We start from the raw sequence: 17,093 nt of genomic DNA, 5'->3' as shown, positions 1-17,093 counted from the left end.
CTTCTTCCAACAAGTCGTCATCCGGCGGCCATGGCCGGTCCCAAGCCCCGGCGAGAAAGGATGAGGGTTGGGCGTGAGGCTCGCAAAATCACCCCGTAAAACACCTGCTTGCTACAGAAACAACTGAAAATACTTCAATGAAATTCAAATTAGTAAAACTACTTACATGTCTATTAATAAAATAGAATATTTATAATAATGATAATAAACTTCATTAGTAATACTAATAAGAGTGAATATCAAACAGGATGCGCTTTAAAAGCTACATGAAATAAATAAGTTTTCACCTTACATTTAACAAAAAAAAAAAGGCACTAGTAGTAGCTGTAGTCTGTGTAGTCTGTCTAGTAGTTGTAGTACGAGTACTAGCTGTAGTACATGTAGTGGCTGTAAAGGTTTAGTAGCTGTAGTAGGTGTAGTACGACCCCATCGTTGCGACCGTTGCGTTTTACTTTTCCTAAAACTTGTGTGGCAATGGAAGTTAAACAAAACAGTGTAACAAAGTTTCATGAAACCGACGATGTGATACTGTGCAACGCCTGCTGATGCCGTCACAGGCCACCCAGACTCGGAGGGTGAAAAATTATAAGGATTTGTATGGGAATCTCCATAACAAATAGCCTCCGAACGCGGACGTATTTCCGGCGGTCGTTTCAACCGCCAAAAATACGTCTACGATCGCACGCTAGATAACAATCTGAAAAATATATTTACATCTCGCCAATAAAATCAAACTTCTCCGGCATCAGTCACGCTCAAACTCCGTCGATGGCCACACCGATAAATTTACTTGTATTTGACAAAGTTTCAAGGTCCACCGAGTATTCATTGCTGAGAAAATGCGAAAAATATCCAAAATTTTAAAATCCTTCAAGGCCCTCTTACCACGAATTTGGACACGGCAAGTCAACGCCTCACTTGAGCCTCGATACGGTGAGAGCACTGAATAAGTGAACGGTTGACCAGCTGTGTCCAAATTCGTTGTAAGCGACACTCGAAGGATTTTGAAATTTTGGATATTTTTCGGGAGAGGAACTCCCATATAGAAAGGGGAGGGATGCTCTTCGTCTCGCTTAGGGGTGTGAATTTCGGATTTGGTCTCACATGGGTGTTCTAGGCAAAAAACAAATTGATATGTAGCCGTAAATGTCTCCTTTAGGGTTGCGCGCGAAGAAATATAAAAGTGTGTATGTGTTTCACGTAGGTGAAAGTATTAGATGATAATGTCTTTGTCGTTATTAAAAGTCACGGTATTTTGCTTCTCTGTGTTTAATATGGTCTCCTTTAGGGGTCAAAAAAGCCTGAGCCACGCCCAAATTGGTCTCCTTTAGGGGTTTGATTTAAAATTTCCGACGAGCTTCCCTCCCCTTTTTATATGGGAGCTCCCCCCCCCCCCCCCCCCAGCCCCCGGGCGTGTGAGGTAGGGGGGAATCTTTTCGGAGCGAATAAATAGACTGGAAATATTGGATGGAGCAAGCTGATTAGCAACATTATGTACCAAAGAGGTAACCAATTTAAAATATAGCAATTTTACTGGTAAGATTCAGGAACTAACAAAAAGAGAATCAGTGTGAGATTTCTAGTCTGAAAAATGCATTAAGCGAAGAACCCGCTTTTTTAAAATGACAATTTTGTTTAGGTAAGTATTTGTAGCTTGACCCCAAGCAAAGAGACCACAAGAAATATAGGGTTCGATTAGCTAGCGGTAAATATTTAAAAGTGTAGTAAAAGGCACCAGATGCCTAAGCCTAGCAATAACGCCAATTCCTTTGCTTATTTTCGTCGAAATATAATCAATGTGGTGCTTCGAAGAGAGAGAACGATCAATTAGAACTCCAAGGTTCTTCGCATATGTTTTGACGTTCGAGAGATACTAATTGTTTAGAATTGTTATCAAATATTTTAAGGTTCACTTCTTCATGGCCTAGTTCCCGAGGATGAGGAAGGAAAATAACAAAGTTACATTTAGCCGTTGTTTGAATGTCGTCACTCATACAATTTAAACAATTCCTCATTAACAATGATCTCGAGATTGTTTAGGTCTTTTTCTGTGAGTAACAAGTTTGTGTCATCGGCAAATAAATATATAGAACTCAAATTTAGCACTGATTAAGAAAAGAAGAGGTCCAAGACAGAGCCTTGAGGGACGCTGCAGACTATTCCTTCTTTACCAGAAACAGAAGAACCAATTGGCGTTGATTGTGTTCTGCCTGACAAATATTACGAGAACCAGTTATTGATTATTCCTCTAATTCCATAGTGGTGCAGCTTGTGTAACAATATAAGGTAATAAGGTAGTAGTTAGGTAAGGTAATAGTTTATTTACGCCTTTAAAAATGAATGTGTCTTTACAATAAAATTATTAAAAAACATATTGAATATACACATTACATAAGAAAAATAAATTCTAATTATTATTATTATTAAAAGGAATTATTGCGCTAGGGAAAAAGCTTGTTTTAAACCGCTCCGTTCTACACTTATATAGGGTTCTGTGGGTAGGGTTTCTCATCGTACGTCCATGCGCGCTCACCCGCTTCATTGTCAGGTGCTTTGAGAGAGGGCCCTTCCCGTCAATTTTCTTTAAAGTTCTAATACAAAGATCATTGCGGCGTACGTCCAACCTTGGGCAGTCAGCAAGTTCACGTGCCTTGCTGTAGGTTTGTTTGGGAAAGATAAGACCAAAAGCTCTTTTCTGGACTCTTTCGAACTGTTCAGACAAATAGAAAGGAAGAGCATAATGCCAAACTACGCAGCTATATTCCAAAATACAGCGAATCAAAGACACGTAAATTGAGACTAGGTCAGTTGCTGGGACAACGCCCCGACGTAAAACACGTAGAATATGCACGTGTTTCGATACCTTAGCAACTACTGATGCAATGTGCTCATTCCACTTTAAGTCATTCTGAATAATAAGCCCCAGGACCTTATGTGCGCTAACCACCTCTAACGGTTGATCATCAATTGTTAAGGGGGCTAACTGCGGTTTTTCCTTGAAGAAACACAATCGCAACTCCTTGCATTTCTTAGCGTTAAGACGCATCCAGTTGCCAGAGGCCCAGCTGTTTATATAGTCGAGTGTAGCCCGGGAGGATGATAAGCTACTCTTTCTAAGGTTCTCTGACAAAGAGACATCATCCACGCACTTTCACATTCCAAAATTAGGTGACATGGCCCTCCCCAAATCATTGACCATTATGAGGAACAAAATCGGGCCTAATTTGGTCCCCTGGGGACCCCTGCTTTAACAGGGAGCCAGTTCAACAATGTCTGATTTAACTTAACGCGTTTTTTTCTATCAGATAGAAAGTTGATGATCCAAAGGATCAGACAAAGTCTGACGTGGGCTTAAAAAATCTCCTATTTCATTTTTTACCGAACCGTATAACTATTGTGAGTGTACTTTATAAATGGGGACTCTGTCGATACGGAAAATTTAATCTTGTGCTGTACCCTGCACATAGGCCGCCCATTTGGGTTATTCCAAGACATGGTCCAGTCGATTTGCCTTTGAATGGCGCGCGGTCAAAGCCAACCCTTGACCGCGCTATTTCAGAGCAAATCGACTGGACTAACTCTCGGAATAACCTAAATGGGGAGCCTGTGTACAGGCTATCTCGGGTTCAGGCTGAATGTCTAGGCAAGATATGCAACAAGAATGTTTTGAAAAAAACAGCTTTATTTAAAGTTTGATCGGAGTCTTTCAAGGGATATATTTATTTCCCATTACCTACGCATCATATGCTTCAGGAAAGTAGAGAGCGCGTGCTAATTCTCTTGCAAAAGAGATGATACAGCGGGAAGATCTTTTCTCACTTGCTGTTACTGCATTCACGATATAAGAGAGTTGTAGTATTTGTGACTGAAATTGATAACAATCCAGCTGAAAGTTGCAGTTCACGCTATCTGTCAACAACTTTGTTGGTCGAAGAGACATCGCTCCTAGCCAAGGAAAAGTAAATGAACATTAATGTGCCTTCTAGAAGTTTCAAGCGTGTACTTAAACGTCAATAAACACCGAATATAGGTCCCTGCATTTTTGCCAGGCTTATGTCTGGAACGTCTATGGAGTAAAATCTATAACAAACTCAATACATAGACCACCATCTATGAACGACAGATGAATTGGCCATCAAGATCAAGAGGTGCCAGTTTTAATATGTGCACGACAGCCAGCGAAGAGAGCCTACTCTCACTCATGGTACATCTCATGTACTGAATTTTTGAGCCTTTGCATCATGATGATTGAACGCTTGCACTGAGTGTCCTAAAATATGTGAGAGGATTGTAATCATCCGAATCGGACCAAGTGCATGAATCAGTGGCTATACTATCCCGGATGGCACTTTTGAATCCTGCATAACATCAAGAGTTTACTTTTCCCCCTTTTAACTACAGGCCATCAAAAATACAAATTTCATCTTTGGCTTCATTTTGAGGCTGGTTTGATCCCTTCGAAACCCCTGCCCTTCATACACGCCTGTACCATATGGAGCTCAAGCAACGACAACGGCGACGGCAACAAGAACTTCACAAATTTGCATACTGAGTGGACAAAAACAATAGCTTTGCACGCCCTGCACGTGCGTTTTATCACTTTTGTCCATTTCTCTGCCGTCGTCAGCAAAACAACAACGTGAACAAGCCAAGTTTAAGGTTTGCTGAAGAACGTCAGCACTTGAGGATAAAGTTTCATTTTCTTCCCTAAATTAAGTGATATTCAGACAGATGTCACTTTTGAGGAAATACCACGCCCTTGTCAAATTTTAAAAAAGTTAAAATAGTCACGAAGCGATTAAAATAACGCGAATTTGTATTTTGAGATGACGTTCTCGTACGTTGCTGTCGCCGTTGTCGTTGCTTAAGCTTTCTATTGGAGGGTTGCGTCAAGGGATAGCATCAGAAAGAGGACAGGCCAAAGGAAAATTGCAGGTGGTTAACTAGCAGTTATGGTTATGGGACAAACAATTCATTTGAAGCGGGGCGTCAAGATAGATACCAGCGGAGCCAGACCTGGAGGTGAGTTGGGGGCCCGCTCTCAAACATTTTGTTTTTGCCCTTTCACAGTTTTGGTGTCTTATTGTGTTTTGGTGGCTTTGGTCCAAAAATAAGGGGGGGGGGGGGTCAGGGCCACTTCCCTGGATCCGCCACTGGATACTTGAGTGAAATTGAGCAATTCAAGTTGACTCTATTGGGGATAAGAGTAAAAAAAATGCAGTAATCAGTTCTTCGTGAAGACCACAACAGAGACCAGACAAATTATACAATGTGTAGTTGTACACACCGCCTTTAATGCCCTTCCTGGCAAGTGGACAGAGCTTCCATGCAATATCTACTCACTCCCTGAAATTTCAGGTGAAAAACGTTCGCATACCTGTACTTTCGCATACCTGTAGTTCGTCAATCCAAAACTGGATGTGAAACTTTTTCTCTCGTGACCACCATGACTTAGTTGTCGAAAAAGATGGGATAATATTTGAATTATTCAAATTGTAAGTTCATAACCATTCACTTCAATAAGTAATATAGCCCTTATAAGATCTAAGTTTACCGCAGATCGCAAACAAGAGTTTCAGGTTTGACGTTAGGTGTTTGAGTTTGAAACAGTTTCAGTGCATTTAGATTAAAGTTAGCAAAAGCCACGCTCCGTGTTTCAGGTGGGGAAAAAATATAACATTATTGCATTTTTGATTGCCAAATTGTTTGGAAAAAATACTTAATTGATTAAAGTGGGAGGGTCCTCTGCGATGCGCTTGGTTTCATGCATTTTACTCTTTGTGGTTTCTGCAAAGAAACAGTTGACACTGGGCCAGCATGGTATCTTCAACTCCGTGATCGGATCTTGTACAGTAACCTTCAGTTCCTTTATTTCTCTCCCTCGTCATAAAGGAAATTAAGCTAAAAGTGAATGATAATTGCATAATACACACGTTTGGGATTTTCCCGACAAACGAAAACTACGTTTCACATGTTTCCTTGGTTCAATTTCGACTGAAAATATGACAATTACTGGTACAAAGGATAAAAAGCAAAGGCAAATGCAGAATTTAGAATTTAGTACATGAAAACCAGTCAATCATTTCTATGTTTCAAAAGAAATAACCAATTATGGAAAGACCAGCAGGAGTGTCAAGACACTGAAAACAAAACTTATTTACAGAAGTGGACAGAATCAATGAATTTGTAGTTATTGATGGAATTCTCCAATCCTGCGATAACTTATCCCACCAGCTTCGCGAGCTATGGGAAGAATGGAAAACTAGTTGATTTAATTTGTGACGGGTAATGGGACAGTCTTACGCAGGTGAATTATGGGATATAATACGAACTCGCTAGTGACCAGGGGTCCGTTTCTCGAAAGTCCTGATAACTTTTCAGCCCCAGTGACTAGCTCCAAGATGGCTTAGTAGCTCAGTGACGCAATTGCACGCCGAGTCATTTCCATGAAATGAAAAGCGCCCATAGTCCATTTTCCAAAGGAAATCATGAAGTGGTAGAAAAACGGTTGACTGCTTGTTTCAAAAGCGAGTCAATGTAGAGTGTCACGGCAGCCATGTTGGTGTACCCAACTAATCCTCTGCGAATTGAGCTCTGTTATCGATCATGCAAACGTTTTCTCTTGTTTCGGTTGAAAAACAAGGTTATGATTACGTGAGTAAAAACACTCTATAATACTCTCCTCTGTAGTTTCGGTAACCAATCTGCGCTCAAGTTGCCATTTTCCACGATTGTATCGACGGACAATAAAATGGACAACTTAATTTCTCTCCTTGAAATTCTATGTACGTAAAGCACTGGTCATTCAGAGTTTTCTTTTGTCAATCACATTAGACGTTTCATATGTTTATTTACACAACAAAGAGACTATGACTATATGAGTCTTGTATATGCCTATGATTGTTCATTACTATAACACCGACCGTATGGATTAAGGGGTTTACTACTTGGTATGCACCAATCAATCTATGCATTGATCGTAATCTCCGAACAACTAAAAGAAGAAATATTTCTACAGTTTAAACTTTCAATGCATGCTAAATATTAGGATCAAACATCACTCTTATTTCCTAGTATTTAAACTTCTTGAAGTTTCTCTAAGAAATTGCCCAAAGAGATCGCTCAAATCCTGAAGTTCATTTCCTAGTCTTTTACATTCTACAAATCTGCCTCAGAAATCGCCCACTTTTAAAAATATTTTGCCTTGCACCTCTGTGGCAATATCTTAGAAAATCCGCGGTTCTAAGAAACGTTCTATTTGTTTGATTCTGGAACCTTTTTCTAGCAATTTCTTGAATACAAAAGTTCGAGTCTTAAAACCACTACGTATATTAATTAGGACATTAGGTAATTTCTACTTTCTTAATTTGTTAGCTTTTAGAAATTTGCCATAATAGTCGGCCATTATTTTATTTTGCGTTGGCCCTCTTAAAAAATCTCAGGAAATCTACATTTTAGATTCTGCAGAAAAAACTTGCCATTTCTTTGTCTATGGACCCTCTTTCGCACCTTTTTTTCAAAGAAAGACTAATGAGAAGACCTTGCAACTTTGTCTTAAATTTTTGCTTTTTTGAGAAAAAAAAAGGATGATCATGACATATGACAGCATTGATATTTAGCGTTCCCAGTATGAATGAAAAACGGTTTTTCCTGGAAACTCTGTCTTGCCTTAAATGGAAAGTTCACCATATTCCTTTACCGCTTATGATGAGGTTAAATGCTTTAATGCTTACAATAACTCATTTAATTGAAGTAAGGAAAATGACATATTGACGCATTACAGTCCAAGTAGTAGCTATCTCAAGTTTTGGACGCCATTTCTAAAAAAAAAAAAAGTAAGAGAAAAAAGAGAAAAAATAGCGGGTTAAATAACGATTAGGAATTTCATTCTGATTGATAAATGATTATTAAAGTACTACTACGCCCAAAAACAATTCTTCTTTTTCTTTGGATTTCAAAACTATGTTAACTAAACACTAAGTGACCCAAGTTTTAAGTTCTGATTTTCAAGACACCTGTTTATTTTAACTGGAATTTTCTTATTTATTGGTCCTCCATTACTAACTTTAAAATCTTGAGAGAGCTGGGTCGAGGAGAAAATGACGTCAAAGACTCACTAGTTTAAGAACGCAATGCTTGTGTATACTGCTGAATTAATATGCAGCACGGGAGTTTCGGGCTTTCACATTTTCAAACTCGTGTCGTGCATATGTAATAAGTGGAGTTTATAAGCTGAAATTTTAAGCTAGTGAGTAAATGACGTCACTTTCCCTAGATCCAATCCTCTGAGGTCCAATCGGTCACTTTTCAACGTGAGTAATGGCGGACCGTGGAATCCAAAACTTACACTCAAGATAAACAGCCTTTGGATAAAACTCAAAGCTCAAAATTTTGCCAGTCACGTGTTAAGCGAACACGCTTTCAAAATCTGAAGAAAAAAAGGAAATGATTTTTTGATCACAGTAGCACTTTAAGACAATTCGTTTCATCCGTAAAAGCGTTTTTACATAGATAAGCTTAGTTAAGTTCCCTATTTAACTTTACTTTAAGGCGGTAAAGGGCAATTAGTGATTTCTTTTCAGTCCAGTGCACTGTTCAAACAGTTACGTACAGAAAAGAAAGTACCCGACCCGGTGAATGGGGTAGAATTTCATATACTGGACTAAAATGGCAGACGACAAGAGAACCACTGTGATTCCGATTAGGCCTTGCTAATTTGGTAATGTTATGATCGCCTTGTTCTCTTCTTTCGTGGACATTAATTATCTCGGATCTGGTATATAAAAGACTAGCCGGTGAATGCAATCAATATTTATTTAAGTCTTTATCCAAAGCAGTTCGTAAAAGAAATAAATTGGCAACCGATTTTAAAACCATTTCTCTGGGAAGAACGTACCTTTTTCTTTCGACAACTTGCTAATACGAAACCTGTACATGATATTTCTTTTCAGTAATTAGAATTATATTCGAACAGCACTTACCATTTCTTTTCGGGTTCTTGTGGCCCAAATTCAAACGTGACATCATTGCCAATTAGAACAAACGGCGCCCAGTATTTAACGGCGGTATACTCCCTTGTATCCCGAAGAGATTGCATAGCATAATGAAGAGCTAAACTTGCACTTTTTCTATCTGCCAAGCGTTGGTAAAAGCTCTTCATGAACAGCAAGGTCGCCTCATCATCAATTGCCCAGAGTGACACCAAAACCGACCGGGCACCAGCACACAGGAAAGCCCTCGCTATTCCCACCACACCCTCAGATTTTACCTCTCCCTGACCACTATGACAGCAACTCAGCACAACCAGCTTTGCCTGAAGACGAACTGCATGAACATCGCTCATTGTTAACATGTAATCTTCCACTTCGGGGATCTGGGATGCGCGCTCGGGATTTGGGGCCAAAACAATTTCTCCATATTCGTCATCTCCATGAGCAGCAATGTGGATTAAAGCAACTGACTTCATTCTCTTCAGCACCTCAGCTTTCGTTGAATTTTTGCCAGTGAGAGGCGCGGTGTGCAGAAGTTCTCCAATTATCTCCACCTCTTTCTTTGCACATGGCAACTGTTTATACATGGGTCCACCAGTGCCCCAAGTGATTTCCTTCAAGCACGGATCACCAACAAGCAGTGCTTCACTCTTTCTGTTGAAGTCGTCAAGTGCACTAGAGATCACTTTTAAGGCGGTTAGCGAGGGAAAAGTACGGATCCTGACAGAGTCACTCAACGCACAATAAGGAGCCAAGCAAAATGGTCCGTCAGGAACAAAGATCAAGTCATCACCCTGGAGCAAGTCTGCAATGGGACTGATTAAGAAATCATACAATGACTGCAAGGGGTTGTCGGACACGCTGAAAGACTGAGAGGATTCCTCAACAGCTTCTCCACTGCAAGAGAAGTCGCTGCGATGTCTGTGTACCGAGCGATTCTCGCATCGGACAACAGCCCCCGCGCCAATCTGTTTCAAAGTAGTTTTTATCAGTGAGTCAGCACTTCCATTTTCGATTTCCTTTTCCCTATAGTTTATTCCGCTTCCTCTACTCAGAAACCAAAAACTGATAGTGTTCCCTGCAAGTGCTATGAAAACCGTTTGTAAAGGCAAATATTTCATAACAGCGGAGATAGTTTCCGTCCTCGTAATTGCCGAGGAAGGTTCTTCGTCAACACCCAATTGCACCTTCAAAATGTCTGACAAGGCCTGTGCTCGACCTTGTTCAACAGCAAACAAAGCCTCATCAACCTCTCCATTCTTTAAAAGTGCTGTCCACAGAGCTGTGTACGCCTCTTGTTTTGTATCACGAAAGCTTATTTTCCATGCATCTTCTGACTGAAGACACCTTGTTTCATCGAAATGTATTATGCTTAGACGATAAAAATTGAGGGCTTTGCACAACGAGCCTGAATCTTCATGAACAAGACCAACATTATAACAAGCAATTCCCTTTCCTACTGGGTCCTCCGTTTCCTTGACAATAGTAAGATGTTGTTCGTTAAAGAGAAGAGCATTTTCAAGCTCATCCTTACCGCGATAAGCGTTTCCGAGATTGCCACAGGCTCTTCCCTCCTCGGCTCTATCCCCTACTTCTTTGGAAATACTAAGATCTTTTTTGTGGTACTCTATGGCTTCCTTAAATTTGCCCAGTCTGTAATTAGCGTTGCCGAGATTGCAATAGGCTATACCCTCCCCGGCTCTATTCCGTACTTCTTTCGCAATACTAAGATATTTTTCGTGGTACTCTATAGCTTTCTTAAATTTGCCCAGACTGTGATAAGCGTTGCCGAGATTGCCATAGGCTATACCCTCCCCAGCTCTATCCCTTACTTCTTTTGCTGTACTAAGATATTGTTTGTTGTACTCTATTGCTTGCTTAAAAATGCCCAGATTGAGATAAGCATTGCCGAGATTGCCATAGGTTCTACCCTCCTCGGCTCTATGTCCTACTAATTTCATAATACTAAGACATTGTTTGTGGTACTCTATGGCTTCCTTGAATTTGCCCAGTCCGTGATAAGCGTTGCCGAGATTTGCCGTAGGTTTTCCCCTCCCCCGCTCTATCCCCTATTTGTTTTGCAATACTAAGATATTGTTTCTGGTACTCTATCGCTTGCTCAAATTTGCCCAGACTGCAATAAGCGTTGCCGAGATTGCCACAGCTTTTTCCCTCCGTGGCTCTATCCCCTACTTCTTTTGCAATACTAAGACATTGTTCTTGGTACTGTATGGCTTGGTTAAATTTGCCCAGACTGCGATAAGCGATACCAAGATTGCCATAGACCCTACCCTCCCCGGCTCTATCCCCTACTTCTTTGGCAATACTAAGACTTTGTTCGTGGTACTCTATGGCTTGGTTAAATTTGCCTAGACCTTGATAAGCGTTGCCGAGATTGGAATAGGTTTCTCCCTCCCTGGCTCTATCTCCTACTTCTTTTGCAATACTAAGATCTTGTTTGAAGTACTCTATGGCTTGGTCCAACTTGCTTAGACAGTAATAAGCATTGCCGAGATTACAATATGCTTTTCCCTCTCTGGCCCTGTCCTCTACATCTTTTGCAATACCAAGAGATTGTTTGTGGTACTCTATGGCTTTCTTGAATTTGCCCAGTCCGTGATAAGCGTTGCCGAGATTGCCGTAGGCTTTCGCCTCCCCGGCTCTATCCCCTACTTGTTTTGCAATACTAAGATATTGTTTCTGGTACTCTATCGCTTGCTCAAATTTGCCCAGACTGCAATAAGCGTTGCCGAGATTGCCACAGCTTTTTCCCTCCGTGGCTCTATCCCCTACATCTTTCGCAATACTAAGACTTTGATCGTGGTACTCTATGGCTTGGTTAAATTTGCCTAGACTGCCATAAGCGATACCAAGATTGCCATAGGCCCTACCCTCCCCGGCTCTATTCCCTACTTCTTTCGCAATACTAAGACTTTGTTTCTGGTACTCTATCGCTTGCTCAAATTTGCCCAGACTGCAATAAGCGTTGCCGAGATTGCCACAGGTTTTTCCCTCCCTGGCTCTATCCCCTACTTCTTTTGCAATACTAAGATCTTGTTTGTGGTACTCTATGGCTTGGTCCAACTTGCTTAGACTGTAATAAGTATTGCCGAGATTACCATAGGCTTTTCCCTCTCCGGCCCTATCCCCTACTTCTTTTGCAATACTAAGATGTTGTTTATGATACTGTATGGCTCGCTTAAAATTGCCCAGGCTGCAATAAGCGATGCCGAGAGTACCATTGGCCGTGCCCTCCCCGGCCCTATCCCCTACTTCTTTTGCAATGCTAAGATGTTGTTCGTGATACTCTATGGCTCGCTTAAAATTTCCCAGGCTGCTATAAGCGATCCCGAGATTACCATTGGCTCCTCCCTCTCTTGCCCTATCCCTCACTTCCTTTGCAATGCTCAGATGGTGTTCGTGATACTGTATGGCTCGCTTAAAATTGCCCAGACTGTGATAAGCGTTGCCGAGATTGCCATTGGCATTGCCTTCCTGGTTGCGATCGCCTACTTTTTTTGCAATAATTAGTTGTTGCTTGAGGTATTTTCTGGCCTTTTTAAAATTGCCCAGACTGTGATAAGCGATGCCGAGATTGCCACAGGCTTTTCCCTCTCCAGCACTGAAAGCTATTTCCTTAAAAATGCTTAATGCTTTTGTGTAATCCTTCTTGGCCTGTTCAAAATGAGCCAAGCCATAATAATAAGCGCCCAGATTGAAGTACGCAATACCCTCCCCTTTTCTGTTTCCCTCTTTTCTGGCAATGCTAAGCTCTTGTATATGCTGCTGGAAAACGTTCATCTTTTTGTCTGCCATTCTTCACTATCAGAACAAGGAAGGTCGTCTTTGAAAGAGAGGGTACACCTAGAAAAATACAAAAGAAAGCTTCAGAAGTTCAATGCACTGACCGCAAATGCTGCAGGTACGTAGCCAAACCAACACCAAATGGGACCGCATGTCATTATTAGAGACCTTAAGATCGAGGTTTGGCGATCTTACCACAAACGGCAAGGCGCGGTTTGTGGTTAGCGGTTTCAGGTTAGCCGTCTGCCTATATTTGGGACTTAAGATTCGCGGGTTGAATAGCCGGCTGCCATGTTTGTTTTCATTCGTTCGTTCACTTCTGTTTTAGCTGAGAAATCGTCTTCAAAATTACGTTTCAATGTACAAGAATTCGATAGTTAATCAGCCAAACAGTTTTTAAAAGTAGTATTTCCTCTCAAACGTGGGATTGTGATGTTTTAAGGTGCAAAAAAACCTTGCGGTAAAACACTTACCTCTCGAACGTGGTCTAGCCGTACAAACGTGACCCTCAAACTGCAAACCGGACGCCAACGCACTGGTCACGTGACTTCTTGACGTTCGCGGTTCGCGGGAAATGGCAAAGAACCTGTATGTTAAGGTCTCTAATATTCTAACAAAGACAATTTTCTGCTGTTGACGTCAAACTTTTTTCTTTTTTTGTTGAGCCCTTTTCTGATTTAAACTGAATTTTTAAAGCCAGAATTGACCGCACAAAATAGGCGTATTTAAATTTGTCCCATATCAGACTTAACTCAGCCAAAGTAATACTGTTGTCTTTTGTCATCATATTTTCCTGATGTATTCAAATTGCTCGTGTGATACCACTGTTTAAAGCTGGTGGTCAATCACTTTTTATGACATACAAACTGCTCTTAATTCGCCCTGGGTTTTTAAAGTTGCTTCAGAAAGTAATTGTCTATAACCGTCTTGGTGGTCAATCACTTTTATGACATACAGACTGCTCTAAATGTCTCCTGTCTTTTCAAAGTTGCTCAGAAAGTAATTATCTATAACCGTATTGTAAGTAACTTAAATAAATCACAGCATATCAGCACATTATACATTACATCAAGTTTATGTTTTCACTACATTGCGTATTACTACCTCTTTACTACCGATTGACCTGCACAAGAAATCATCTTGCACTTGATGGCAGTGAAAATGCTGATAGGTGTGTGCTTATCTATATTCTAAGGCCTTTGTTACGGTGGATAGAAAAAATTCTGCTTCATAAACGTGAATGCCAAGGGTCTATTACGTCGGCGTAATCTGTTTGGTTTAACGTCCATTGATATATGCACCCGCGTTCCGGAAGGATCCATTCTCGTTCCCTTATTTTTCTTATCCTATGTTCATGACTCCAGTGATGTATTCAAACTACCAGACCTGATCAAGTTTTATTTGCAATTGGTGATATGACGATGCTAGTCTCTTAGGTCTAATTATTTGGTTACCTAGTTCAAGGCAAAGAAACTTGCGGAAAACTATTTCTTTATTCTATTTAAACCTCTAGAGAAGGGACGTCATCTTTCAATGCAAATCTGCAAAATATATTAAACAATTGAACAATTCGTAGAACGGTCCTCCTTGGGGATGTGCTTCACTAGCATCTTTTTTGGAAACCCTATATTTCTCAATTGGCTTAGAAAATCTCTGAATCTATAGCATTTAATTTCAGGTATAGTTGTTTTTCTAAATTTTGTTTAAGAACTCTCTTCTACTGTTTAGTTTATCCTTATAGTCATTATTGTATTATTGTGTATGTACAAATCCAATCTCCGTAACCTCGTTTCTTTGCAAAACGTACAGTCAAAATAGTTCCTAAATCAATTACTCAGACCCAATCTTCAAAGAATCAGAACTATAAAATTCTCGGATATTACATTACAAGAACTGGGTAAATTTATGTATTGTTATGAACATTCTCTTCCACCATGAAGGTTTTATTCATAATTTTCTATTGAAAAAGACGTCTATGACTTTTTCACTAGATTTGCAGAAGGATTTTCACTTTAAACTCTGTAGAACTGATCTTTGCAACTTCCGTTCTCTTAGGAAGTCTGCTGAAACGAAAAACCACTTCCGTGCAACGGCCAGCAGCAGATGTTAGTAGGGAAGGAACGCATGACGAAGCTGTAATCACGTCTGCGTGTGAGGCTATCACTACACCACAAGTTGAGGAACATCTGCAGTAGATACAGAGTGGAAAGCTCTGAGAAAGGCGTTCAAAACTGGTCGATTAGGGGAATGCAAGGCTTATATGCACCAGCTGAAGGTGAACTGTGTAATTGGGCAAGTATTCCAAAGCTGTACCCGCACTGTACTACCAAGCAAGCCATTGTCAGAACAAATCAAAATCTGAGAAGTAAAGTATGGTGGCCTTTTATGGGATAAGGCGGCGGAAAAGTTCTGCAAATCCTGCTATAAGTGTCAGCTGGTTGCTCGTCCAAATCCACCAAAGCCATTGAAGCCAAGAGCATTGCCAGAATGCCCTTGGCAAAACTTGGCCGTAGATATTTTGGGACCACTTCATTATGGTCATAGTTGACTACTACAGCAGTTATTATGAGTATGTGGTCACGACACCAAACATCAGTGAAAAAGTAATTGAAAATGTAGAAGATAATTTTAGCGACCATGGTCTTTCCTTAACATTGAAGTCAGACAATGAACCTCAATTCTGCTAAAATGAATTCCAGAAATACTGAAAGGAGAATGGAATGGTGCTTCTCGGGAACAAAGGCAAATGGGGAAGTTGAAAGGCAAAATACCTCCCTATGTGCCCCCAGTGGTAAAAATATTGTTTTAGTTATGATCCTTGAGCAAAGGCATCTTTGTGTAGTTTTCAGTTATGGTAATTTAATAAATATTAGTACCACATTAAGCAATCAATTTCATGAAAAAATATTTTAGGTTAGTCTGTAAAATGAGGAAGAGAAATCTACAAAGCAGACTATTAACTTCAAGATAGGGTTAATAAATAAAACAAACTCTGTGCGAAATTAAAACTTGAAATTTAACAACCACCAACAAACTTAATCAAGTAGTGGGGATGAAAAATATTTGGTCGCATCAGTTTGTCCATGGATTTGGTATACCGTCTTTTGTTCGTCCTTTCTTAAATCGGCACGAGGGGATCGGGTAGAGGTCTATCACTGGACTAGAAACCCCCTTGCTCGAATTGCGCTCTATCCCTGAATATTCTCAGCCATTTTTATGAGCTTTATGTGTCACAGTCAGCTTTTCTTTACTTTCCGATTGTTTGGGTTTCCCTCAAGGAACCAGTGTTTCATTTTGCGTCATGCTGTTTCTTTAGTTTTCTCGAACTACCCCTTTCCATATCTTTTACAAACGGAGATTATAGTGCACAGTTTTTTCATATTTATTATTCCCATCTCTTTTTTCTTTTCTGCCTCCACAGCAGTTTCTTAAGAACAAAAAAAAAAATCATTTTACGGCCTAACACTAACTTTTGGTTAAGACTTTCCCACAACTCACCATCCACACACACCACTCCACTAGAGATTATTGTTTCATTTAGTGGAGAGGAACCCCTTCCTGAAAGGAGATTCTTGCTACATCATCATACTCATGCCACAAAGGTTGCTAGTCTACTGCTGACTTTAACTTCAACAACTCATTAATAATTAATGAGCCTAACAGCCTATCAAGACACCGATAAAAGTCACGTGCATAGTATTAAGGCCCAGCTTATTTTTTTGTATGCTAGTACCTTAAAATCCATGTATAAGCCGCATCCCCAATTTGGAAGCTCAAATTTTGAAAAAAGACATAAAATACAACAAACTTTGAAGTTCCAATGAAATTCTACTAGTAAACAAACAAGGACAAACAATTATGGTTTCAAACACTTACACAGTGGTTGTTATGAGCTTTCACATCAATTAAGTCTTTATATAGCGAAATTCCACTTGTCATACCTTTATCTTGTGAGTTTATTATTTAAAAAAAACTTAATTTAATATGAAGGGGTAGTTTCTAAAGAAACTGTGGTGCTGCGTCGGTGGGGAAGTAGTATACAAAAATTTGGTTTTATCAACGGAGTTGATAATGTAAATTGGCCCGCCGTACAGAGATTCTAAAAGCTGACGTTTCGAGCGTTTGCCCTTCGTCAGAGCGAATCGAGGGATTATGCGTTACGTGTAGTTTTTATAGTAGAGTAGGAGCTACGCTATTGGTGGTAACATGGCAACGTGAAAAATAAGAATATATTAGTTAAATGAAAAGCGTTCGTTAATACCGTGAGGATTAAGGGTGCCGATTTGAAAGATGAATTTT

General features: G+C 40.1%; 3 protein-coding genes across 6 annotated transcripts in view; 1 reads left to right on the top strand and 2 right to left on the bottom strand.

The window, feature by feature from the left end:
• LOC138024398 (uncharacterized) overlaps positions 1–17,093 on the top strand; it is a 532,828-nt gene that overhangs the window by 389,269 nt on the left and 126,466 nt on the right. The gene's annotated exons all lie outside the window — the stretch shown is intronic.
• LOC138024383 (tetratricopeptide repeat protein 28-like) lies at positions 6,812–11,074 on the bottom strand. Its single transcript, XM_068871579.1, has 2 exons — positions 8,982–11,074; positions 6,812–7,820 (listed from the first exon to the last, which is right to left on the bottom strand). Coding segments are annotated over exons 1-2 (1,971 nt in total). The 5' UTR covers positions 10,952–11,074; the 3' UTR covers positions 6,812–7,819.
• Positions 10,956–17,093, bottom strand: part of LOC138024384 (tetratricopeptide repeat protein 28-like) — a 21,519-nt gene continuing 15,381 nt past the window's right edge. For all 4 annotated transcript variants that reach the window (XM_068871581.1, XM_068871582.1, XM_068871580.1 and 1 more), the window contains one exon: positions 10,956–12,854. In XM_068871581.1, the coding sequence (XP_068727682.1) occupies positions 10,956–12,806 (1,851 nt within the window). In that variant the 5' untranslated portion in view covers positions 12,807–12,854. The remainder of the gene's footprint in view (positions 12,855–17,093) is intronic.

This window comes from Montipora capricornis, chromosome 11 (assembly GCF_036669925.1).
Source record: "Montipora capricornis isolate CH-2021 chromosome 11, ASM3666992v2, whole genome shotgun sequence".
NCBI lineage: Eukaryota > Metazoa > Cnidaria > Anthozoa > Scleractinia > Acroporidae > Montipora > Montipora capricornis.
Note: the sequence above shows the minus strand (reverse complement) of the source record. Positions and strands in the feature narration are given on the sequence as shown.

Excerpts from the sequence above, each read along its gene's own strand:
- LOC138024383 (XM_068871579.1), bottom strand. The coding sequence starts at position 10,951 with ATGAAATTAGTAGGACATAGAGCCGAGGAGGGTAGAACCTATGGCAAT.